Consider the following 27,751-nt stretch of genomic DNA (forward strand, 5'->3'; position numbering starts at 1 on the left):
TCAACTGATGGCAGAAAAGATGGGGCACATGCAGGTACAGAGGTCTACCTGTTTTTTAAGTTAGTTTTTTTGGCACCCACTATGTGCATAACCATGGGGCCCCTTTCCATGACAGATTTATCAAATTTTTAATTTTTTTCAGATTTGTCCATATCCCATTATTAGACACTTAGTATTAGCTCTATGATCATGCACTGTGACTGGCCTGGATCAATACTGTACTAGAGATACATCTCTAGTAGCAAGGTGCTCAGATCAAGAGATTGTCACCATATATCTTTCAATAAAGCCCAAATGTTGCATTGCAACACTGTTAATGGCAAACAATGTACAAATTTTATCCATTCATTCTTCTCATATTTGATGAATGCCTTCTCTTGAACTCCTCAGTTCGGTCACATGTGAATATGAATTTTTTGTTGTGCCATAACTAGTTGGTAGAGACTTAACTGATTTAAAAACTAATGATGGGAAAAACTTAAACTTGAAAAAATCTTGGAGAAAAAATCTTTGTAGTATTGAGAGCATCTACAGTGGATTCAAAATTGAGTACAGTTGTCCATAAAAACCTTGGACAATTCATAGCAGTTGGCAAGTGATTGCTGAGCCAATGATTTTTTTGCTATGAAAAAAAACGCTCAGAAATAATTTTTTTTAATTTTCTGTAGGATATCTCGATTCACTGGACTTCTTTTAACAAAATCACTGATTTAGGGGATTTAAATACTTAAATCAGTGATACTTTTGATTTTTCAAATAATTTTGAATGATATAATTTTTTTTTAAAGTTTTATGATGTAATACAAGTAAATAAGAGATAGTAAGATTCATATTGTAATTATTTACCCATTAATTAATTAGAGGTGAGAATATTCTCCTGGATGTAAAAATTTGAGAATAATCAAGAATATTAATTTTTCTTTTAAATGGTGAAATTTTTTTATCAATTTCGCTTATAGTATGAAATATAAATCAATTGTCATTGCCATGACACTGGGTCCTGGTCTATCTGTTGGGGAGGTTACATGTCAGGCATCAGGACTTGATAACACCAGGATCCACCACAACCATAATATCTTAAAACAGGTTCATGTTGCTTAGACTGCAACTTTGTCCTCTCACATTGGATCAGGGTTGTTGATTTTTTTGATTTTTTTTTTTTTAAATCGATTTTTTTGTTTTTTTTTTTTAAAATCGATTTATTTGATTTAAATCAAATTTCAAATCGTGATTTAAATAAAAAAAATTGATTTAAATCATGTTTTTTTTTATTTTATCGATTTTTCAAACACACTAGTCATTAATCTATGCTTTCTTTAAAGAATATAAAATTAAAGAAATTTCAACTTACAAAAATAATGATTATCTAAAAAATATTTGCAAACTAAAAATAAAGAATCATATACTTGTGAAATAATTCAGAACATTTTGTTAAGAAAAGGGGGGAAAACACTTCTTGAAAAGATATCTTACATCAAGTATTATATATTGGAATGAGTATCACCTTGAAAATATCCTTTCAACACAGGCATCAATGATTTGGCTGTAGTTAGCATGTTCACAAATCACATATCGCTCTCTGTATTGTATCTTTACAAAAAACATAAGAACTATTCCACCACTCAAAATCAGACATTGTATCAACAACCTTGGGGTGGAAAAAAAAATTTTTTTAGCATGAAATGGTTCCAAGTTTCTCAAAAACTTTAATTGTCAAGAAACCAGAGCCACATTTTTGTTTGATAAATTCAAGACCCTTATTTATCTTTTCTTTTGTGACATCAATTCCCTATTAGAAGTTAACACTGATGAGCTTAGAATAAATGCTTCAAAGTGTGCATCTGTTAATGATTATTCATATATATTTTTATACTCTGATGATAAAACCTTTTTATTGTTTGATGTTGATGCTTCTTTTATTTTCAATTGCAGCTTTTTCCATGCCAATACACATTCAGCTATGGAGCAGTTGTGTGTGTGTGTTCCTTTGTACAAAATCGTTAATTGGCTATTGTTTAAGAATTGCAATTATGTCCTTGACATTTCTTTTTGAATCAATATTTAAGATTTCACTAGAGATGTCATTATCTGAGATCTGTGGTCTTCACAAACTTTGGTAACAACTAACAAATTTTTAACATAAGATTCAAGAGAATCACAATAAGTAATCCATCATACCTCTGCTGGAAGACCAATACACTTCCACCTTACATATGATACCATACTTTTGAGAGATGATTGCAGAAGTGTCTAAATATATTGGTAACATACTTTGTTACATCAATTTTAACCAAATCTTTGGCTAGCAAGTTTAAAATGTGGGCACTATACCAATATGTACAAGTAAGTCCTGAAAAGCCAAGCTCTTCATCCAGTCTTTCTGGAAGAAACTATATTTGCAGTAACAAAACTTGATATTTTACATTTGAAGTTTTCTTCTGTTGACTTCACTGAACTAAAAACCACATTTGTTAAATAATTTCCAGCATGTGATAAGCCGAATGTGTCAATAGTATCAACATGGATGGCTTTACCACACCGTTTGGTGACACAGAATTTATTCATTATGTGTATCCATCCATCCACCCACCACCATGCAATTTTTGATTTTCTGTCAACTTTACATCCTCTAACTTCATCATTGTAAATCTTGGGTAACCATTTATCTGCTAAACTGGTACAACAAATTCCCAGGACGGATCATGCTGATCCCTTGGGAATACGTGAAGATCACGTTATTATTATTATTAATTTATATTTAAAATAATTTAATAAAAATTTAAATCACTTTAGAGCTGCATAAATAATTTTATTCAATTACAACAGATAATTTTTCATATCTGAAAAAAATTGATTTAAATCAGTGATTTAAAAAAAAAAAAAAATCTGTTGATTTAAATCACTACAACCCTGCATTAGATCTTGCTCTTTTTTTTTTCGAAGGTCATCATAAGCATCAAGCTTTTCCACAATATTTTCAGGAGTGGTCCACTCACTCAAAACAGCCAGAAAATGTTCCTTGATTTCATGTGGGATCCTCTTCTTCATCTGATCCAAAATCATCAAATCTTTCAGCTCATCAAAGTTTCTAATGTTCTGTTCGGACAGCCAGCCTTCGAAGTAACTTTGGATCTCAAAGTGATAGTCCTTCCAGGTGTTTTTCTGTGAGTAGAGAAGAGCTGCCGGAACCTTTCCGCACTCAGCTTTTTGCCGGCATTAGAGCACTTCCCGGATGTAGTCATAATCATGGGTTTTATCCTCAGGTCCTCACGCAACGAGTTTAGTGACTTTATTCAGCAAAACTCCTAGCAGATACGCAACCCAGTTCATCTTCTCCACTTTTAGGAATTTTAGCTGTCTTTCAAACAACTTAAGGAATAACAATGTGTCATCTTCACTTGGATTGAAATTTGGGATCAACCTCTTCATGTCGAAATTGGGCTGATCGATGGGAGCGGCCGATGGCTCTCCTGCCGGTTGCAAGAGTCATTAAAACCCAAGCTGCAACCGCATCTTTTCAAGTTTAAAAGAATGTTCTAGAGCAATTCGCTCTCGTTTCCTTTCTTCAGAAATTCTAGCTCTTCCTTTTCTTCAGTGTTTCGAGCTCCTTCTCCCTATCTTTCTCCGATAATAGTAGTCAGCAGGACGTTCACAAATTATTCCTCATAACCAGAGGACTTTGTTATTATGCGTACCTTTTTGGGTGAGATCAGAAAATTTTATTGCAATAAAACTTTTATTCAAAAAAAAAAAATGTAGGACAATTCCACAGGGGGCCCAAGGTAATGTTACACAGATCAAAATTCAAATGATTCTGAACTTCCTCTCCTAATTCTAGAGCGAGTAGGATCAAATTACGTTTCTTACCTTTGACCAGGGGATGTACCACCTTCTGATTCTTAATAAGAATCCGCTTCTTAACTATGGATTTGATCTTTAGTTAAGAATCGAGGGAGAACTTTGCTACCACATTCTTAACTAAGAATCGTTTTTATTCCATAGTTAAGAATCGAGTTAAGAACCAAGGCTACCCACTTCTTAGCTTGATTCTTAGTAAACATTTTTTTTCTTCTATGCGAGATAACTTAAATTCTTTCTTTAATAGAAGTTTTTTATGATTCATATTTAAAAAAATGGGGGAAAAAAATTAACAATGCATTTTTATTTCCAAATAAGGAATTCGTCAGACTTTTTAAGTTATCGAAAAGTTATCTGAAGGTTGTGTGGGAGAGTTGAAAACAGTGTTAGAGTCTATATACAGCACATATATGTTGATAATAGTGATAAAATATCGGATTATTTCAATAAAGTTTGATAAATTTTGCTACATTTATCACATTTACCAGTGATTATGCATAATTCTCAAATTTTCAATCCCTAAATATCATGAGTGATGAGTCGTAAATACAATTTTTTCCATATTATGGGAACTTGTAGATTTGAAATTTTTTATTAGTTTAAAATTTGAGAGAAAATTGAATTTCGCCCACAAAATATGTGAGATAAAGCTTTAATCGGCCAAAATATAATTGTACTTAAAAATCATTATTAACCTGCTGCTGCATTTGTTTTTTTTACATGCTTCAGTGTACAAGAAACATGTAGCATATTATAAAAATTATTGTGTCTTGTAATGTTAGCTTCACTTACATACATAATGTAAACACAATGATGATTCATTTATCGCATTAACAATGGTTTGACAATTATGCATAATGACCTACAAATGTGATCGATTCACGGTATATGAGCAAAATTTATCAAACTTACCGAAATGGCCAGTGATTATTTATATTTATATACAGCTCTTTATCACTTTCACAGGGGTGGGAACTCTGCGCCAATTGCGCCGCACTGCGCCAAAACGAATATCTTGCGCCATCCTGCTCCAATAGCGTATTTTCGCATTTTTTTGCGCCAAATAGCGAATTTCGCTTCAGTATGCCCGGAATTTCGGAAAGGACGCCAAAAGTTTTTTTGTTCCTGCTAGCCGCGAAACGTTTCTTTACGAAAAGAGCGTGTTTTATTCCACTATACTTAAACTATCGGCCCCTGATCGGGCTTTCCATTGCGAAATCCCGATATTGTCCGTGATCGTGGAACTGAAGATGGTTTGCAGTGTCTTTCAGCTTTAAAGTGCAAATTCGAGTGTTTCCGTTTAAAAAAAAAGTCGTCACTGGAAGCAGCAGAAATTACTGTAGTCGATTGTCATTGTGTTAAATCCCGATGTTTCGTGAAAAAAATTGTCATTCCGGGAGTAAAAAGCGCATGTTCGCCGAATTACGAATGTTAGTTTAGAAACTTTGCCGAATAACGAGTGTTAAATCGCCAATGTTGCCGAATAACGAGCGCTAAATCGACGATGTTGCCGAATAACGAGGGTTAAATCGCCAATGGTGCCGAATAACGAGGGTTAAATCGCCAATGGTGCCGAATAACGAGCGTTAAATCGCCAATCTCGCCAAATAACGAGTGTCAGATCGCCAATCTCGCCAGATAATGAGTGCTGAATCGCTAAACATCGAGTTGATACTTCCGAAATTTTCTCCCATTTTGCAACAATTTCTTTCCAAGTATAAAAAAATTAAAAACTTATAAAAATTTTTTTTAGCTCATTTGAAGTGCTGCTGTTCAAGGCAGCAAATAGTGCCCTCAGTAAGCAAAAATCATCCTAAATATACGGGTGCAAAAAATTTTATGACAGCCGCTCTTTCAAACAAGGTGTCAAAAGACTAAAACACCAAAAACAAAAATCAAGCTGATGAAGAGATGTTTCATAGCAAAAGACAGTGCAGTTTTATTTTGAAAAGGGTTGAGGGTTAACGAAAATATTCTTGTTAATTTCACTGCTCCAATTTATAAATATCTGCTCCGAATCCCACATTTTGCTGCTCCAAATCCAGAATTTGCTGCTCCAAAATTGCTCCAAATCCAGAATTTGCTGCTCCAAAGCTGCTCCGAAATGGACTTAGTCACTTCCCACCCCTGCTTTCACCATAACATATATAGCATAGCCCCTCTTCATGGAGGGTGGCAGGGATCCATCCCAGTGAACGTGGGATGAATCTTTGATTCGAATCATATCGGATGATTAAGTATGGATATGTTTGTTTTTTACTGCAACATGTTAAAAAAATATTATGTATTTATCATTTCTTCAAAACCATATTCACATTTGCTGAAATAATCTCCGCCATTTTTTCAGGCTATCATAGCTCTAAAATTTCTTTTCCTCTCCATCTTGTCAACAACAAGCTGTTGTTAATTTTTAGCTGGGCGCTGATTGGCCAATGGTGAAATTCCCCAAAAGGGAAATTTATCGGCCTGTCCATCGTCACGTGACCTTAAGAATAACTTTTAACAATCACACCGTGGTTGCATTCGGAGCTCGATTCTTAATGTGATTCTTACGAACCGATTTTTACGTATGGATGATTGGTTATTAAGAATCAGAAGGTGGTACACCCCTAGGTACGCTATTTCAATTCTAGGCACTATCAGGAACTTTACAAAAGAAATCAAATGTCCGCTTTGTACGACCTTGCATTCGAGCCATGATGTTGGGCGCCAATTTGTAACCAACATCGGGTGGAGGTACATCTCTTTTTCGTGCTGTGGCGGAATATTCCTAAACACTTGATATTGGAGGGATCTCCAATTAATGCACGAAGCTACGGAACTTAAAGAAAAAGACTATTTCACAGCACACTCAAAACACAACCTTCTAGGATGGACACCACATTCCAACTCGCGCTCTATTCTCTCGTGGAAGATAGATTTTTTCCTCTTACCTTCTTTTGATAATGTATAAACAAACAAAGCACATTATGTGGTATAAGGCCACAAAGAGTTAGTAAAAATGTCCATTTTATTTTTGAAAAAAAAACATGTTTTTTTTTATCAACCCTGTACTTTTTTGATAAAAAATAAAATTAGCATAAATTTTGCAACAATAATTTTTCCTCCATGGATATAAATAAATGTCTGTTCCATGTATGATTATGCACTTATTTTATTATTTGTCAAGTTCAGTGTTTTGTTATATTTGACATGCATATTTTTTAGGGGCATATTTTTTCAGCTACATCGTTGGACAATTTGCCTGTTGTGGCCTTTGTATTTGTATCTGTCTTTATTGTCAGAAAAATTAGTGTTGGTCTGATTTCTATACTTAACAAGTATGCTTATCTTTAGAATTTAATATTGCACACACATTGTATAATTACACACACATTTTTAAAGATGCAATATTTAAACCACTAACTGTTAATAAAATAAAAATTGGATTATTCCTTATTCTGCAAGTTCATATTTTAAGGTGAAAATTAAGAAAAAAAACTGATTTTTAAATTTAAAAAATCAGATTTCTTTGATTTTTTTAAAAAAAGTTGTGATTTTTATCAACTCTACTTTTCCAACACCTAATGATGTTCTTATTTCTAGAGGCACCAGAAAATAAAATTGAAGTAAACAACATTTTTCATTTCATGCGTAAATGTCATTTCATGAATGAGCTTTAGTTAATTTTTTCCTTATTTTGAACAAAATGAATAAGGTTTAATTTTACTGAATTAATATTTTGTTTATGTGTGTGAAAAAATGATTGCATTCATTTTTAGTTTGAAATGATATGGACTAATCAGTGGAAATTAGTGTCTTTGCAGGTGAATATATGATGAGAAACCTGTTTGTTTGTATGTTTGACGATTTGTGATAACCAATTACTGTGAAGATACTTTGACTAGTGTATTATGGTATCATTCCCTATTTAATATGTGTATTTCATTCAAATGCTGCTTCTAGTATGTAAATATGTATTTCATATGTCAAACTACAGTTATTAATATGTGTAACAAGAGTTAATAAAATTTTGCAGGAAGCATTTAGTTACCTGAATTTTTTTGCGGTACTTTTTTTTGTTCCATCAGGCATATTTCAAATCATATACATAACAAATGACATTTTATAGCCTATGCCAGTGGTTTCCAACTTGCATTACTTTTACCCCTGGGGATTTGCGATGAGCTATTCATTTATGCAAAAAAATAACCAGCAATGACATGTAACATTTTTACGGTTATGCAATGCACACTTTATTTGTATATCAAGCTAGGGGTATGCAAGCTTCCTATACATTTCCAGGATTGGGTGTTCAAAGGTTGGGAACCACTGGCTTATGCCATTATCAATTTTACAATTTTGATATTTGAGATAGTTTATGGATATGTACTTTTTTATAGTTTGTTCACGTTTTGCATGATTATATTTACTGGCAATGATGGTTAACTGTTGATATTTTGCTATGCAGATGAAATCTGAATACATGTGATAATGCTTTTCTGATTGTATGTTTACAGGTGATCCACTTACGTCAGGTAAAACTTCTCGTCTCCATGAATGCAGCTATTGTTCATACACGACTTCGTATAACACAAACTTGCGCCATCATATGGCAGTACATACTGGAACACGTCCTCATAAGTGTAACATCTGTGGAAAGACATTTATTAGAAAAGATCGATTGAAAAAGCATATTAAGAAACATTCCGAGCACTGAGGATGAATTGTTTTTAATTAGCCGCATGTGGGCTACCATATTTAAAACAAACCTAAAGATTATTTCATGAATATATTTACTTGTTATTTCTAATTCCATATTTGGTGCTTTTTGATCAAAAAGAGTTTTCATTGATGTAAAAACTTGGGATAATTTTAAGGACACATGATAAAAAGCCTTCAGCGAGGAAAAATTGTATTTTCTTGGTAAAAACTATTGTTTTATTGAAGGAAAAAAAGAAAAAAGTTGCCCTGTTCACAGTGAAAACAAAAATTTGCAAAGACGATCCAGACATAACTTGTTATGAAGGGCTTTATATTTTGCTTGTAATGATACAAGAATCTATGAAATCGTGATGTACCAAACATTTGTCGGGATGCGATGATTAATTTCAAAAGCATACAGTGACTCATATTCAAGTTGTTGGTTATATGCACAATCAAAAAACCAGCCCTGTGTTACTAGATATACCTTTTTTATGTTCTAATCTTTCGTCGTTGAGAAAACTAATTTTCGTATCTCAATAATCAACTATTATTTTCTCAAAAAGTTTCAGCACTGATAACTATATATTTTCTAAATTATCTTTTGAATATTTTTTGATTATTTTCATTTTATATTTACATGTTGAGAATTTTTTTTGTACCTAATACTTTACTTTTTTGCTATCACCTTTTTTAAAAGAATTTCTACATATTATTTATATTAGTTTTGTTTCGTTTGTGGTTTTTTTTATATTTTTTGGCTATTAACTTAGATAATTTTTTTATTGTCCCTGTATTGGAAATAAATAAAAACTTGTACTCGATTTTGTTATGCATTGATTTCCTCAATATTATTATTATGTATTCAATTTATTGTACATCATACTTTTTAAATATGGGGCATTTATACTTAGACATTTTGTTGTTAACAATTAAAATCCAAGTGTATTACAAAATAGAAGTACCAAGCCATTTGTGGATATTTTGTTTTTCTTTTCCAGTCCTGGGAGTCAGAACATCAGAATCTGATTCTTTACATGGGAAAAGGAAGAAGTACAAGTGTGATAGATGCACCTACTCTTCTGACAGAAGCAATAACTTACAACGACATATGTTGGTTCATGCGGAAGGTAGACATTATAAATGTTCTCGTTGTCACCGGGCTTATATCTCAGCAGAGAGTCTAACCTATCATCTTCTTATACGCCATGGCCAGAGAATGCTAAACTAGCAGCTTCCTTGTTGTCCAGTGATTTCAGTTATTGCTTTCAGTGAACACAATGCATACAACCGCACCTTTCGGTCAAACTCGACATGATAGAAATGCATCAAGAAGCCATTTTGCTTCTTCAGTAATAAAATAAACTGAGGTAAGTGGAACCACACATGATTTGTAAAATTCAGTAAGCTTCTGGGAACGGTCTCTCTTGTAGAATTTTTCTTTCGTACTTTCTCTACTTTTCAGTAAAAATGTAATTGGTACGATAGCTGATCGTACAAGGTTGCAAGGCGTTTTGATATGGAGAAGTTAGGTTTGTGGTTAGGTCACTACCTGTTTAGCCCTTTATATTTTGACTATTTTTAAAAGTGCAAGTTGGCCTAATATCAATTTTTTGGTGTCAATTTCTTCCTTTATCATTGTTTTATCTGTCATTTTTAAATATAATTATATTTCTTTAGGCTAAGTAGGGATTAGAGGATTATATTTTCTCCGCATTTTCTCTGTAAAGGCAAGTGAAACCCAATGCATTTCACTAACTCAGTTCCTATTTTCATTGGCTTTATCAACTGTGGTACAAATGTGGAGAAAGAGATAAAGTTCCTAAGTCAGCACTTGTTGCTTCTGTAGATGGGTGTATTGCTTCTAACAGATGGGGCATCTTAGAATAGAGGAAGAACAAAACTCTGTGGACACACAATGTCAAAAACATTTCAGAAGCAAAGTTGGTGACTGGGTTCTCATCAAATTCACAAAAAGTCAGTAAAGATGTTCGTTGCCCAATTAACCACACAAAATTTCAGTACTGCACCTACCTGTCAATGGCCCAATATTCAAGACAAAAGAATGATTAGAAGTGATGAGGTTCTGACATTTATTTCACCTCTTAAGTTTGTCTTCCAAAATTCGTATTCCCTTTTCATTTGTCTCTTATAATGTCGGCCAATATTTACAGAGCAGAGTGTTTATGTGCGGGGAGGTTTTTTACATAACTGAAGTTGTTAATTAACTTCGTGCATACTAAGGTTCTTAATTAGCTTCGTATACCAGAATAATAAAATTTTTGGGCTTTTTATGGTTTTACAAGAAGTTTTTACCTTTGTTTGAACTTCTTTCACTTGTGAATCATTGTAAAGCACAATCAGCCGTAGGTTCTACTTGCCTCCTTGAGGGGGCAAGTGGACCCAGCACCCTGATAAAAAATAAAATAAATCTTAGAAAGCAGGCACTGAAGAAAATGAGGTTGAACTTTCTTCGCGTTCTCCTAAATTCATTCTTCTGCTTTTTTGAAGCTTAGTTCGTCCTGGACTGGAGTATGCTGTAAGGTTTTGGAGACCATACCTACAGAGGGACTTGGTTGAAGGGGTGCAGAAAAGAGCTACGCATGTCCTTATTGGCACACGGGGCTTGAGTTATGAAGAGAGACTTCATTTTTTGAATATGTTTACATTGGATGAATGCAGGTGTCGTGGAGATATAATCAAAGTGTTCAAAATTTTCAATGGGATGGATAGGATGGGCCATGAACTTCTAGTACACCGCCAATCGACTGCTTTTGCAAGGAGACACCAGTATCGATTGGTGAGGGACAGTGTAAGGTTATGGTGTCGCAGGGAATTTTTCTGTAATAGGGTTGTTAATAAATGGAATAGCTTACCCCTGGAGGTAGTAAATTGTAACAATTGACACATTTAAAAAGAAATACGATAAACATGTTGGGATAAATCGAGAAGCTATCCATACTTAGAATAAGACAACCATAAGTATTATTTATGGGCATTGTATAATATTTTATCATGTGTATATATTGTTTATAATTTGTGTTAATTGCATTTTCAATTGGGTTGCTGTATTTTTGAAATATATGACACCCATATTTTTATGGGCATCTTTTTCTCAGCCACCTTGTTGGGTATTTTGCCTGTTGTAGCGTTGTATTTGAATCATTATCCCTAAAAAAGGAAGGATTAAAAAAATCTGCTGCTTTTTTTGAAAAGTTCCATTGATTTCTCCAACGTAGGTGATAGGTTAAACTTATGCTAATGAAAAAAGCGGTTCCACTTATCTCAGTCAACAGTATATGATTTCTGTCCTACGTTATAAAGTGTTTTGTCAATTTGAATTGTGTGTTATTAGACTGTATGCTAATACAATTTTTTTCCCCCATGTGAGATTTGAAAGTATATGGATGTTTTTAAATTTACATGCTATTTTGGATTCATATGGAGAGGGACATCAAGTTGTCACGTTACATCATAGTAACCCTTTGAATTCTTTTTTAGAAAATTCTAGAACCAAATACCTTCATTTACTGAAATCATTGATTTGTAAAATTTAATGTTTATATCACATATTTTTTATGAATGAAAAAGTCTTGTGCTGAAAAATACATTCTACTATCACATTTGCCAATTCATATGTACCTTGAGTGTCCGCCATGAACCAAATTACAGTATAACCCTGATTTAATAAATCAAAAGAAATGATTTAAAGAAACAGACAACTTTTTGTTCGTTGAATCAAGGAAATCGTTTCGAAGTTGTCAAATTTATCAGGAGCATAAACACACTCGAAAAGACAAATTTTAAAAGCTACTTACTTCGGAGTTGCTGTTATAACTAATTTCAGACAACAATTGAAAATAATATATATATATATATAAACTTGAGAATAAAGTCAGGATGCATGAAAAAATTTCTTGATAGAAGTTTGTTTGGTACATCACACATTTTTATCAAATTCTGTCAAAATTACCATTTTTTTGCTAACTGAAAAATGCTTTGTCTTCAGGTGACCCGCCATTCTTTGCTTGTCAAGGAAGAGCACATACGTGAAGTAAATGTAACTACTTCAACCTGAATATGCATACAGCACAATGTTTATATTGGTGTACATCAGTGTTTCTCAATGTGTGCATCGCGGTTAGCAGGATATTTAGATTTGTGTGGCTATTAATCCTACAGAGCTACTTTAAACATGTTTCTTTTCCTGTTACCAATTGGCAACATCATGTTTGAAACATTCATTATTCCAATTTCTCATTTTCTTTCCAAACCTATTCATGGATAGCAATAAAACTCTTTAATTAAAAAAAGAAATGTAAATATTCTGTAACCTGTCAAAAAAGAAAATCGTGCACTGTAGGGTCAAAATGATTTATTTGCTTTTCTTTTTTTTAACGTTAAAGTTTGTAACCCAATTTTTTTTCTTTATATAGTTTGAATCTCAAAGACGGTGGTTGTGTATTTGGAAAGTATTAATACTTCAATATATCTATTTTATATGCTGTTTCACGTCCTCTGTATGACCCTGTATAAGGAGTACAAATATTTTTTTTAAATATTTTTCCCGGCTTTCTATAGGCTTCATTAATTATGGAAAAAATTATCAGCTCAAAATAAAAAAAATCCATGCATTGTAGGGATAATGTGCATGTGTGCTCTGAAGTGGTTCTTTTATAAGGGAAAATATCTAGTGAACTATTTTGGGAGCCACAGCTAAACCATAAATTGGGAAAGGGAGCTGGGGATGACAAAAGTTTAAGAACCACTGGTGTACACCAATTGGCCACCAAAACCTTCCTACACACAGTCAGAATGGCTTTATTGTCTTCTTTACTCAAAAAAGAACAGGTTCCTATTTCCCCCTTTTTTTGTTTGTCTTTAAAGAAAAGCTGAAGGTCAAATATTCTGGAAGTCAAATCTTTGGATTGTGGTTTTGGGTGACAAGAAATAAGAAAAAAAAAGATAGTTTGCAAAAAAAAATTTTACAGATATCCAGGGTTTTTATTTGTTAAATAGGAGTTTAACCTTTATTTTTACCGAAATTTTGGAAAGAAATTTGTTGAATCCAAGTTTGTTATATCCAAGGTCTGGCTGTATATTATTTTTTTACTATCACATGTCTTCACAATTACTTCATGGTTTCATTTATCCAATATTTCAATTTTAATCAATTCATATTGTTGTATATACATAATGTTATCTCTTGATAGATTCTTGATAAATGAAAAAATAAATATCTTGGAAACTTGAAAAATTTGTTTTGATTACAAAATTTGTTGAAGTGTAAGAAGGGTTAAAAAGTGACATCTGCAATTTATGCAAAGTTTCAGGTCATGAAAGTGTTATATTCATGCATTTTTATTTTGTGAAAAGTCAAACGCCAAATTCAGCCCACATAAAACCCTTATTTATTGACATTTATTCAGTCAAGAGAGAATTATTTGTTATTGTGAAATGTATCTCATAGCACCAAGTTCCTGTGGTCTTGATTTCTAAGAAGAACTTGCTATTAGAACAAATAATGGGTAGCAGACATAACAGCATGCTTCCAAATTCTGTTTATAATGATTAGAGAAATGAAGAGGATAACAGGTTACAAAATTCAACTTTGTTGTTATTGTTTGAAGACCAGTCAACATCTTCAAGATCACATTAAAGGTTTGATTTGATTTCTCTTTTTAAAATTGAATTAACAATGAATAAATTGTCGTTCAAGAGTATTGTTATACTTGATGTCTGATAAATACTACAATTAAATAATCAAAATAAAAGTTCAAGAGCTCATTAAACATCAAATGTTGGTTAATTAATAAAATGCAAAGTACATAATTTGTTGTTTATTTTTTGCGAACGTCATTGTCACTAGAATTTTCTTCAGCCTATCTTGTCTCATTTTCAGAAAAAACCACTACTGTTACTGTCACTGGCTGAAAATTTTCAATTACATTCAAAACCATTCTTCACATGTTTCTTTAGCCATGATAACTACAGAAGCAATTAAAAACTGCCTAAGGATTTTTTTTTTTGCAGTCTATATGCAATGAGGGTACCATAGGAAATATGAGCACCACAAATTGACATTTATAAGCTAGAATTCAAACTACAAGCATAGACATTCAGTAATGCAGCAACTCATCATTGATTTAACTCATAATTTGATTTATATGCAAAGAAATCTTGCACAACCCTAGTTCATCACACAATGTGAATTGATAAGCATTTTGTGATGTCTTTCTTCTAACAGTGAGTTTTTATGGTGTTTAACATTTTGTTTGATGTTTTTTGTAGCAAATAATTCTTTTTTTACATATTTTAACAAAGAACCTTTATTTATAGTGTATTGATACGCTGTACATCACATTGGTTATGATGAAGCACTCTTCCTTTGAGCCACGTTGGTGCTTAATGTTTTGAACTGAAAATCAGTTTAAAAAGGGCATTGAATCACTCATTCTTTTTCCATGTGAACATATTTTTTCCAATAAAAAAATTTTATCTGAATAAAATCAGCTGTGTCTTATGTTACATTCAAAAGATACTATTGTTTCATGGTTAGCATACCTGCCAATTTGTTACGATTTTAGCAAGTTAATATGATTATATGCTTTTTTTGCTTCTAAAAATAAAAGTTTTAGCTAATCTCTATTTTACGTACTTGCTAATATTGATGTTTACCTGCCTATGTTGCAAACTGATCGGTGTTAGAAATCATCAATAGTTTATTCGTTGGCATTACTCCATGGAACTTAGCTGAAAATTCTGGCACTCCCAGCAGTGAGAAAGAGTGGAACACCGCTGGGAATTTTCGCAATAGTTTTACTGGTGCTGCTTATGCCCCGAAACAGTGTCTCAAGCTGTCTCTGTGTTAGACAGTATTGAATGATGTCCCAATCCTTCATCATCCATTTGATGGATCAATATTTTTCTGAAATTTGCATGTTATCCTAACCCTTTATGGTTTCATGAATTATATAGCGTTTTATTTTTTAAATTCAGGTTGAATTTTCTAAATGGACTTGTGTCAAATATCGAGTCCATGATTCATGCATTTTTGATGGATTTACAATAATAAAACATTATTTTCTCAATATTTGGGTGTCATTGAAATTTTACCATGTCTGAAGTATAAAAATTACTTTTTATTGTAATTAGTTAGTCAGGGTCGTTAGTTTAGTCGTGAGAAAAAATAATGCACTTGATTCCACAGTGCGATATTATTCTATTATACAAAGTTCTATTAATATTAACCATTCAGGTGACTAGAATGTTCAATTTCGAGTTATGAATATCGGATGAATTTTCAACACTTTAACATCCATCTAATGAATTATTATTTTTTTTATGTTTTCACGAGATCAGGGGAGAGTGTCTCAGTGATTGAAATCATATTTCATTTTAGATAAAACAGTAGCGAAAAAATGTCAAAAAGTAAACAAGTGAAAAAGTTTTTTATTGACATGTTTTCCTTCTGACAATGTTTTTAAAGTAAACCATATCATCTTTTCTCATGCAGTAATTATTTTTTCTGATTATAATTATATAACTTCCTTATCAATTTTTAGTATGGGGTACCCCCATAAATAGGAAAACGAGTCACATTATGCTTTTTTATGGATAGAATTGGATTTTTCTTCTTTTGAGGGTTGCAAGTCTCGATTTGTGTGATGAAAAAATATTTGCCAATATTGAATGCCTCAATTTCTTTAAATGTTTGTCATAAATCTTCCCATCATGATGTTTACAGAATGTTTCCACTGATTTTTTTTTTTTTTTTTGAACTTGTGATCTTGTATAGTATTTACTATGAAATAAAATATTTTTTCTGATGAGTTGAAATTTCAGTCTGCCGCAGGTTTCCCAAGATGCACGGATGCAGCTTCTGTCTGTACAAAACTCCAAGACTCACCGATTTGAAACGTCATACTGCAACACACAGTGGGAAAAGATCATTTCGATGTCAATTTTGTGGAAAAGAATTCATCCAAAAGGGAAATATGAAACATCATCTTATTGCATGTCATGAAGAATTCATTGGGTCTGAGATGTTTGAAGTTTCATTGCGAGTGATTTCATAGGATATTTTTGAATTCATTAATAATGGTCATAAGTCATCATTGTAATGAGTAGAATTCGTTTCGAAGAACCAACTCTGTTGGATCAAAGGAGCCATCAGCACAGGAATGGTTTTTAATATGAAGCCTGAGTATGCTTTGAAGAAAATATTGCTTTCTACACCAAAGATCAAGCAAAAAGAAGGGTTTTGTTTAACTGTTAAACTGCTCCCATTGCTTGTAAATGATGAGCACAGTAGCGTGCTGAATCACTTTCTGATATAATTTGCAATATAAGGGAAAAATGTTTATTCTCAATCATGCCAGAAAGGCATAATTCTATCTACAGTGGCACCTCTCAATAATGGATACCATTGGACTGGAATTTTTTTTCTGCTAACAAAGAGTGTCTGTTGATGTATAGTGAAATACATTGAAGCTCTTTTTCACAGACTTCAAAAGTGTTTGTTAATGGGGAAGTGTCTGTTTTGGAAGTTCAACTGCATTTGCACAGCCAAAGGGTTACCACTGTATTTTTCTGGATTTCTCAAATTTCAGCACAATATATTTATTCTCCTCCTAGAGATGTAAACTCAATAATGTTGAGTAAAAAAATCAAAATAACTTGTGCGTGCGAGGGAAGGAGGTTATCATCTTCACTTTGAATAGTTTACTGTATATCCTGGTGAAACGCATAACAGAACAAATAAAACAGTATAGATATTCTGCTTCGCTTTGTATAATCTCTAGGAAATAACGTGATCCTCATGTATTCCCAAGGGATCAGATTTGTTAGTGTTAGTAGACATCCATGTCCGGATTCAAACCCAGACTTGCACAGTGAGAGGCTAGTTCCCTAACTACTCGACTGCAGGGTGACAATCAGTTTGAGATGGAGTATGATTAAGTTTGAATTTCAATGAGATTGAATCTCATAATTTAAACAAAATGAAGCAGCTTTATATTGTTGTTTGCTGAGAACATACATACTACTGCACCATATGTGCACCTCATAAACATCCATCTGTGGAATTTCTTAAAAATTGGTTCATGCCAGAATGTGTTATGTATGTATATGTGTGGCTCTAACATATCTATGCTGTTATTTGTATGTGTAGGTTCTGCTCGAGGTGTCACCTGTCTATCTTATTGGGATCCTGAAAGTGGTAGATGCTTGAATTTTCATGTTCTGTCAGTATCATTTTGTCTGTTGATCATTGATCATTTTTTGTCACACCACGGTCATTTTCTTCATACAAGGGCTAATTAGACCGGAACCTACAATTTATTGCAGATTCCGAACTGCAGGCTTGTTTTTTATACTCATCGAGAGGTTGGTGCACTAACCTACCGCAGGGGAGTCCCTGCGGTAGTAATTTTTTCTATGGTCATATCACCGTTTCTGGTGTACCCTGTGTCAGGAAAGTTTTCTGACAAGGACGAACTGGGTATCGAACTCGCGACACCTCTAAAACTCCTTTGGTACTTTAGGCGAGTATCTTATCGACCTGGGCTACCGTGTCCCATGTTGTCTGTTTTCTTGCTCTCTGTGGAGGGACTTTTTAAAAAATTAGAGACAGACTCACAACATTTGCACTTTGAGGTGCAGACTGCCTGTGGGGGGGGGGTCAAATGGGTCTTTATGATACTAGCTCATTATTATGACCACGTAGAACATCAATACTGCGGATTTTTGACATTGCTACAGTTGTTTTCCATTCTTGAACAGATAGTGATGTTGCAATTATACGTCATTGGTTTGTATGAATATTTACTTTATATTTGAAGTGCTTTTCATGCAGAGTATTTTCAATGAGTACAAGCAATGATTAATAATCTTAAATGTGAATTTAGTGAGAGATCTTAACTGTTGAAACGAATCAATATTCAAATTAATTTGAATGGGAGCTCATTTTCTCCCTTGGTGATTTTAAATGCATTTTGTTACAAATTATGTGTGGTTATATGCAAGTGAAATACTTCAATTCCATAGGTTTGTGTGTTGAGGATCATCACAGCACTAGATCTGTTGCATCGAATCAATGGAAACATCGCCACCAATGCCCTTATTGCTCTTACTCTACAAATGCCTCGTCAAGCCTGAAAGATCACATGGCGAGACACACTGGGGTGAGGCCATACCGTTGTCATATATGTGGCAAGGGTTTCATCAAAAATCAATCCTTGAAATATCATGTTTATGCCCGCCATCAAGCTTTGTCTTCAAGATAGTTTGGGTATGTTCAACAACTGGAATTTCACTCGTTTGTGTGCCCTTGTTTTAACAAGAGTGAAATTGATAGAAGCATTTTTGATATTACTCAAAAAACTTAGTGACTTTGCATGTTGGTAATTACTACATTTTTACTGCGCTGGACATGAATATTTGAAGAAAAATGTATTTAAAGTGCAAAGAATACATATACATGTGTGTTTTGTGTATGTACTTTTAAGTAGGATTATAGACACTGGAAGATTGATTTTTTGTATGAATAAAATTTAATAAATACTTTATATGACAGTAAACCATACATAATGGAAACCTTATTTTTATTCGTTTGAGTGTTTGTTTTCAATCTATGAGTTTTAACTAAAGGGGAAAAACATTTTTGGTCTAAAAAATTTATAACAATTATCATTTATTTTTTTAAGGTACAGTCAACAAAGTTGGAAAGCATGGTGCAAAACCAAACCAACAGAAGAAGCGCCATCAGTGCGCTTTCTGTGATTATTCTACTGATTACACTACATCCTTGAGAAAGCATATCTCTACTCATACTGGCATCAAGCCGATACATTGTGATTACTGTGGCAAAGGATTTGTTGATAACAATGGTTTGCGGTATCACGTGTACAGTCGTCATATGAAGTCTTGATATTTTTTTCAGACATCAGCAAATTAGTCAGCATCATCTGTCTTTACTGCAGTGTTATTCATTTTTATTCAAAAATTATTATTTTTTCAATTTTGTATTACAAAATTATGATTATGTTTTTAACAGTGTTTGTTATTTAGTGTACTTGATATAATGTTTAATTCTGTATTATAAAATTTTTAAAAACCACTGCTACATGTGATGTGACATTTGTTGGAAATAAATGGCTGTAAATCTCTTGCATATCTATAAAACTTTATTATAAAAATTATATCAGTAATATTTCTTAAAATAAATGTAATAGTATTTGAGGATCATTTGATGCATTATTAATAATCATATGTATTGTCCAGATATACCAATGCATATTGTGGAAATATTGTGTTAATGCAATAGATTAACCTCACCAATGCTGATAGGCATACAGAAAAGTATGTAGATGAGACAACACATACAGTGTTATCCCTTACTAACATGAAATATCAATTTTTTGTGAAACATATGCTTGGTCTCATCCAATAACATAGTTGGCCAAGGTGATTTAAACATCTAGCACAAAGTCTTGAATTTTTTACAGGAGAAAGATTTTTTTTCCTGTTGAGAATCTTAGAAAGATTTATTTTGTAGTCTTTGAAGTGACACATTTGAAGGAAGTATGCATGGAAATTAGCTGCAGGCTATGTCCTTCATTGTCATAGATTTTCTGCTGTTTTACCTGAGAAAGAATGGTGCTTAGTGGAGATTTTATGTGATTGAATGTCAGCATATGTTGTGAATGTTGACACGCTTGTTTGTTTATAGAAAATGAACAAAGTAAGCCATAACGTTTCTAGAAAGATTAAAATTGCAATGAAGGGGACTATTGCAAACAGTGCTTTCCTGCTTAAAGCTCCGTGAATATATTCAAGCAGACTTCTGGCAGATTGAAGATATACCTATAACAGACAACTGATAAAAGTCAGTGAGACATGTTTGTTTTCACAATCTCCGAGAATAGAATTTGCTTTCAAGAAAATGCTCTAGAATGTAGATGAAAGTTAAATAGGTTCATTCTATTTCTTATGTAGCATATTTAATGATTCAGTTCTTTAAAATATAATTTTTTTAATTTACTGGATGGCATGAAGTTTGGTTTATGTGAAAAACTACCTGGTTTCACATGAACAAGGTTTGACTATGCATCATTTTTCTGACAATCAGTATTTAGAGATTGTCAACTCTAAATATTGATTGTGAGTACTTTCAGATTTTTCATGTCCTGAATCAAAATCTGTTACTTTTGTCCATTCTCTCTCTTCAGAATGCAGTTGAATTTACTTTAATCAGAAGTACAGAATTGTGTAACATCTCTCTTATAAGGGAAAAACCTTGGGTCTGATTTAAAAAAAAATCTACAATAAAACTTCCATGCCGTCCTAATTTGAGCATGTTGTCAGTCATGTTATTTGAAGAATATAATAGTCAAGATCAATTAGTTTTCAGAACTGTCATGCAATTACTCCTGTTAAAAAGTGCCTATATCTTTGTCTTTTAATGTTCTTTTTTTAATGCATTAAATACTTTTGTGCAGTCAGTGTGATGTTATGAAAGTATTTATAACTGTTGGTTACTGTCCTTTCATAGGTTTTCCATCAATAGCCGAAACTTCAGTGACTTCAGATACTTTGCCAAAGAAGAATAAAGGCAGTAGTCAATATCAGTGTACTTTTTGCCCCTATTCATCGTATAACTCAGCAAATGTGCAACGTCACATGACTGTTCATACTGGGTATAGACCTTATGAATGCACACTTTGTGAAAAAAGGTTTGGAACCAAACAAAATCTACAGTACCATATTTATGCAAGGCACAATAAGAATAGCAAACTCAAAAATTAAAAAAAAAAAAAAAAAGGTTCACAGATTTATGGTGATATGAAGTGAAACCCTGGTTAGTGTTTTTGGCAGAAAATTCATTACTTTTACTTATTTGAATTTACCTTAAAAAATGATTCCTTGAACAATTTTTTCAATTTATTTTTTTTAATAATTTGATTGCAAATAATTGATGTGAAAATCATGTTTTTGATTATCTAAATTTTCATTAGTTTTCAAAATTTTCATAACAATGTCAAAGAGATATGCAAAAATTACATTTATGCTTAAAATTAATTGTAAACAGCATATTGTTTATGAGCTTTTGTCACTATCGTTTTGTCTTTTAGCAATTGACACAATATTTTATTATTTGAAAAATTACTTCTGTAAAAGCTTCTCTGATAAGACAAAATGTTCTTTAAAAGAATCTCTCTGTGTGTGTGTGTGTGTGTGTGTGTGTGTGTGCAGTAAACAAGATAGTATCCAACATATAAACGCTCAAAATAACACAAATTAAAGGACCATAGAGCTGTTTCAAGACTAATTTAGCTCCTTCATCAGTGGAAATAATGAAAGAAAAAGGAAATGGTCTGCTTGAACAAACCATTTGCTTTGAGCAATAACAGTTTGCAAAATACATTAATTTGTTTAAATTTTTTTTTTTTCAAATTAAAAATTAAACTATGAAAGCTTTAGAATTGAGTACAATCATCACTCAGTATTCGTAGGGGTTACATTCCGGGAGGGACTGCGAATGCAGAAAATCTGCAAATAACTTTAACCATAAATTTTTGTTCTTTAGGCATCTCGTTTATAAAACATCTGCTTAGTGTGGAAGAAGAAAGGGGGGGGGGTGATTCTAAGTGGTTTTTTGAAAGAAAAACAATACCTGTAAACCGTTTCTTCTAAATTTCAGTTAATTTCTTATAGTATGGTAACAAGGCTTTTTCTACCAACTTCTGTACGTGTAAAAAACTACAATAGATGGGTCTATTTCATGGAAATAATCCATTGATGATGTAAGCTATGTTGCTCACAGTGTGAACATGATTCTCAATCTTGATCATCTTCATGGAGTATCGCTTAGATTTCAAAAGCAGGCAGTTCGATTAATCCCTCTTCTGTCGATTTCTGAATTGCTGTTAATTAATCTTCTAGTTTCTTCTATGTATACAGTGAACCCTTCTCCATTAACAATCGAGAAAAAGTATTTCCATTGTCCATGTTTTTTCTATTGTTCATAAAAAATACTGGAAGATGTCACTTATTTTTTCCTTTTATGCTCACATGTTTTCAGATTTAATAATGATGGTTATAGTATGCAAGTTATGCAATACATAACTCATGTAACATTTTTTATGCACAGAAAAACAGAGGTAGGTGTAGCTATAGCAATGGCTGATTGAATTTAAAGTTCTTCTTTCTTGATATATATATATGACTGTAGATTCATTGATGGCGTAATAATGAGTAACCACAGCAGTCAAGCTAACCAGTCAATATTCAATTTTTTTCCTCCAAGTTTTCACTTTTACAAACATTTAAACAACAGTCTTGTAGAAACATTTTCATAAGCAACCAGAAAAACCTTTAGGAGAGGTGTTTTTAACAGTTATTTAACAAGTGTAACTTATATTTCGTTCCAATATGAGAATCATCACTGCAACAGTGTTTTCCAGAAAACTGGGAAAGCGACCGCGAATACAGAGGGGCTGACTGTAATTATCAAAATTATGAATTGGAAAAAAAAGATTGCAGTATTGTGTCTGCTACTTCTCTGAAATGTACTATTATTATTTTTTCTGAATGTGGTCAATGCTTATGAGCTTTGTTGGAGAAAAACATGATTTAATTATTTGCATTCAAACAGGAGGTTTATGGTTACTTTTATTGTGGCAACTTATATAATGCTGTGCTTTTAGTGTTGTGTCCTAGTATTTCATGTGATTACGATTGAGCATGAAACTAACCATTTTCCTATTTATTTATGACTGTTTTGTGATCAGACAATTATTGTTCAATAAGAAAACCACCTTGTAATCCATCCAACATTTTGAGCTGTGTCATACTACTTTTTCATTGCTTTTGTTTATTTCAATGCTCTTCAGCCATTTACTTAAATTAATGGACCATATATTGCATCATATTAATTAGTGAATGAATTGTGCTTATGCTTATTTTTATTAGTTTTCTTAAATGTGAGGAAGCAATAATGCACTTATGATGATTATTTGATGCATTATAGAAATCTATTTAATCTTTTAGAATATTGTATCGTTACACCTAAGAAGTTACTTTGTATGGGCAGCTATATAATATTTATTTTCTGTGCAGACTTTATTTGAATAATATATATCATATAGTCCGCAGATTATGAATTTCTTAGTGTAGGTTATACACAGCTGCATCTTATCTGTCGATTTTTTTCTGAGAGGTTCAACTAAAATTAAATATTAAATAAATTAATTTGTTAAAAATATGTTTTCAAAGATTTACACACGGTATATATAGATGCGATTTGAAAAAAAGCTGCCATCTTTTCCTACAAAAACTGGTAAACAACCATATCCATTCCTTGAGATTTCATTATTGATGAATAAAAATTTTCATACGTGGAATATATGCCTATACTATGGTATTTTGCTGATGAGCTTGATAGGCTGCTATATCACTTATTGATGATTTGCTATGCTATGACAAAAAGGAAAAAACGTTTCCCTTGCACATACATAAAGGCATATTTCTGGCTATTGGTACATTTTAAGGGTTAAATGCTATATATTTGAACCGTATTTGAGTGTGTATTTCTAGTGTCAAATAGAACTCCAGTACAGGAAGCTATGTGGTAACAGTTGAAATTTACTGATGATAGTTGCTCATAAAAAAGCTTGAATTGTAAAAAATCATTCTGGCATACAAACCAGTACATATTGTAAACTGTTTAGCTATCATATAAAACATATGAAACCTGTATTGTGCACTTATAGCCATTCGATAGGAATGATTACATTCAATTTCTGAAATAAATATTTATTTACACATTTTTTGTATGTGTTTGGTTTTTTAAAAATGGAATGGACGTCAAAATTTTAGGATCTCAATATATGCATCATGTTTTGGTCATTTATTAATTTAAAAAAATTGTGAAAATAATCATCAAAATTTTATCTATTTACAGCTTGGGGAATTAATGCTTTTTGCGATCCTGCATTTACCAGCACAGAGATATTTCGTTTTCAATGCTCCATTTGCTGTTATCGAACAAACAAAATGTCAAACTTTAAAGCTCATTTAGCAGTTCATTCCGGTGATAGGCCTCACGTGTGCCAATATTGTAATAAGAAATTTTCAACGAAGTCTAGTTTACGATACCATGTTTATTCGAAACATATTGTGAAGAAAAAAGTTTGAGAAAATTAACTTTCTTGTTAGATCCACGGATAATTTTAATTCATTTCAGTATTATTGTGTTGTTTTGTGTGATTTCATGTTGTCTTGTTTTTTGCGAAAAGTTTTTTTTATTAAGTATAAGAAATGAAATCTTTAAAAAGAAACAGGAAATATCGAAATAAAATACTTCCTTCAACTTTGTTCGAAACAGTTTTCTAATCATTAAGTTATGTTATCTAATGTTGGCCTACATATTTATTATTTATTTATTATCTACAGTATATACTCGTGAATAAGCCAACCCCTGGCCCCTTCTCTCCCACATGAGAACCACCAAAACCATAATGTGGGTCAATTTTTTCCTCTGTGAAAACTGGCCTGTATATAAGCCAACCTCCTTCCAATTTTATAACAAAAAACTGCTTATACACAAGTATATGCAGTAATTTTTTTAGTCATGTATGTTTTTATAAATAAATATGGAAAACATGATTTTTCTGAAAAAATATATGCATATTTGGATGTATGTGTTTTGTCCCTTTTTGTTCAAATAAATTTTTTTTCGTCTACTCTACTAAAAATAAATACATAAATATATATTCAGTTTACTAGTGAAAGATATTGAATGACCAATGATTTCAAGTTGGATTGCTGGGAAAAACTGATGATTGTATAGGTACTTTTACCTATTAAAATTGCATATTACCACATTATCATTCTCCTAGAATGCTAGAACCCCAGAATTAATGTAATTTGTCAACTAAAAATTTGAAAGCTGCAATATTTTTTTATGAAGAGTGAAAAATATTTTTTTTGAAAGTCTTCAAAGAATTTTAATATTAAATTCAAATCATTTCAGATGTTGAAAAAATGTGAACTGGAACCATTATTATATTAATCAGTAAATTTGTTGGGTGGAACAGTTTTTTTTTGGTCCATGAAGAGATCTGTATTTATCTTTAACTTTTCAATTCTATTTTGTGTAAGATATGTTATATATCTATAATGTTACTGAAATTTTAATCTGCATGTCAAAATAATTCAATTCTGTTGAAATAAACCTTCAAATCCAACAACACTTTTTGAGATTCATTACTCATTTTAATGTGGCATTTGACAAATCCAGATAGTGCAATTCGAAAGATAAAATTTTGTCTGTGACTCAGAATGCAAACTTGTAATTTGAGTTTAGCTTCCAGTTAAGTGGATATTTCAATAAATTCTAAAAGTTTCAAACAGCAATTTCCAACACTTTTGTAGTATGAGGTCGAATTGATTCACTAGTAATTCTAGCTTTTTGCTCTTTAAATTTTCAGTCATTTGATATTTTGATTTCAATGAATTGAGCTTATGATACAATTTTTCTCACTTTTTTTATTATATTTAGTTCATGAAAAAATGTTTTCTTGATAGTAATTTATTTATTTGAACATTTTCATGTAAAATTGCTTGCACATATACAGTCAACCCCAGATTTAACGGCACCATTCGTTTTGCAGAATTCTGGCAATATCAAATTGAATTCTTTATATCAAACCATGATTTAAACATTGTAAAGCCCAGAAATGAAAGATTTGTTCACTGAAAATTCTTGGCTCTAGCGGGTTTAGTGCTATAATGGGGTTCGACTGTATGCAATTTATGTTCTATTTTTTACATCTCAAATTGTGTATTTTCACAGATTTGAGTTTAGAAACTTGTCTGTATTTGTGAATTTTTTAATTTTTTTCCAGCTTACAGGATTCGGAGGTCAAAATTATTCTTGGGTACTGATAGAGACCATCGTTTTAAGTGTTCGTATTGCAGTTACTCAACTGATGTCTCAACAAACTTGAAGCATCATCTGACTGTTCACACAGGAGTAAAAGATTATTGTTGCAGATATTGTGACAAGAAGTTTACAACAAAGCAATCTCTACAGTATCATTCGCTTTCGAAACATTCTGTACGCAAGTGAAAACATACGTTTTGTGCTGTGCTTACAAGTTCCTCAACCGGTGCAGACAATTCAAATATTTCAATGTCAAAGTTTAAATTTAAAGTATATTATCGTATGCATTTTTTTAAATTATGAAAATTATTTTATTAGCAAATATATTCAAGAGAGCAGCTTGGACAGGTGATAATATGAGTTCTTTTAACTGTCTTTCATTTTATTTCAGTTACTATGCAGTCTCGATTTGCTACACACATATCTTTTGACGATACAAAAAGATACAGATGCCCTTATTGTATATATGCAACTGATCGTTCCTCAAACCTGAAATATCATGTGGCAACTCATACTAAAGAAAAGAATTATGTGTGCATGTATTGCAACAAAGGCTTTATAATGAAACAGACCATGCAGTATCATGTTCTTTCTAAACACTTGAAAAACAAATAGAACTCTTAGTTTCAAATATGTATGCGAATGTAATTACCTTTCCTTTGATCTTTAAAAAAACATGCTGTTTGAAATTTTCCATAGCTTCTCAGTTTTGTTTGAGCAAATTATGTACGGTGCTGGTTTTTTTAAATCAAATGTGCACTTTTCTAAACTTAAATTTTGTATGCATAGAATTTGGACTCGTTCAAAATTTGAGATCAATAAAAAAAAGAGTATTCTCTGATGAACATGATTATAATTTTTTTTCAATTGATGTACAATAGAAACTCTCTGGAAATCTAGACTTTTTTTGGCCCTTGCAATTCTGCATTTCAGAATTTTTAAGTAACCAATGTGTGTATAATGATTCTTCACATGTTTCCTGATGAATCATATTTGTTGAGCCACATTAGTTTTAACACTGTTCCCATCTTCAAAACATTTAGAAACTGCAGTGAATATCAAGAATGCAATGCAAAAAAGAAGTTCCAAACTGTGATGAAATCAATTTATATGGAAATTATTATCAAAAGTCTTAGTTTTAATAAACAACATATTGCTTCTTAAAAATGTCTGAATTTAATTTTGGAAGTCCAGATTTTATTAATGTAGAAAGCTCCTACTGTATATTAAACTGCATTTAAAAGTAAAATAAAATCGTGAAAC

The 27,751-nt window shown here is 32.1% G+C and overlaps 1 protein-coding gene and 2 long non-coding RNA genes across 5 annotated transcripts in view; all 3 read left to right on the plus strand.

Annotated features, from left to right (window-relative positions):
* LOC149084730 (uncharacterized) overlaps positions 1–8,350 on the plus strand; it is a 46,701-nt gene extending 38,351 nt beyond the window's left edge. For both annotated transcript variants that reach the window (XR_016192998.1, XR_016192997.1), the window contains one exon: positions 1,933–8,350. This is a non-coding gene — a long non-coding RNA (uncharacterized LOC149084730). The remainder of the gene's footprint in view (positions 1–1,932) is intronic.
* Positions 8,351–8,553: 203 nt separating this feature from the next.
* On the plus strand, positions 8,554–26,545 carry LOC149084731 (zinc finger X-chromosomal protein-like). 2 transcript variants are annotated; one of them, XR_016192996.1, is made up of 3 exons: positions 8,554–18,832; positions 19,248–21,400; positions 24,506–26,545. XR_016192996.1 is itself a non-coding variant. In XM_089235167.1 (2 exons), exons 1-2 carry the CDS (start codon positions 18,790–18,792, stop codon positions 19,469–19,471), a joined length of 267 nt encoding a protein of 88 aa, XP_089091293.1. In that variant the 5' UTR covers positions 8,554–18,789; the 3' UTR covers positions 19,472–21,495. The 2 variants fall into 2 exon arrangements, 1 of the variants encoding a protein (XP_089091293.1); XM_089235167.1 differs by lacking the exon at positions 24,506–26,545 and having other exon boundaries at positions 19,248–21,495.
* Positions 26,546–26,669: 124 nt separating this feature from the next.
* LOC149084732 (uncharacterized) lies at positions 26,670–27,338 on the plus strand. Its single transcript, XR_016192999.1, has 2 exons — positions 26,670–26,758; positions 26,880–27,338. It is a non-coding gene; the product is annotated as an uncharacterized LOC149084732 (long non-coding RNA).
* Positions 27,339–27,751: the final 413 nt, after the last annotated feature.

Source organism: Pholcus phalangioides, unplaced genomic scaffold (genome assembly GCF_987345545.1).
Source record: "Pholcus phalangioides strain wild (caught in Gottingen) unplaced genomic scaffold, Ppha-v1.0 ptg000008l_1, whole genome shotgun sequence".
Classification (NCBI taxonomy): Eukaryota; Metazoa; Arthropoda; class Arachnida; order Araneae; family Pholcidae; genus Pholcus; species Pholcus phalangioides.

Excerpts from the sequence above, each read along its gene's own strand:
- LOC149084731 (XM_089235167.1), top strand. The coding sequence starts at position 18,790 with ATGTTTATGCCCGCCATCAAGCTTTGTCTTCAAGATAGTTTGG. Across the intron at positions 18,833-19,247 it reads TTGTCTTCAAGATAGTTTGG|GTACAGTCAACAAAGTTGGA; the intron begins GTATGTTCAACA and ends TATTTTTTTAAG.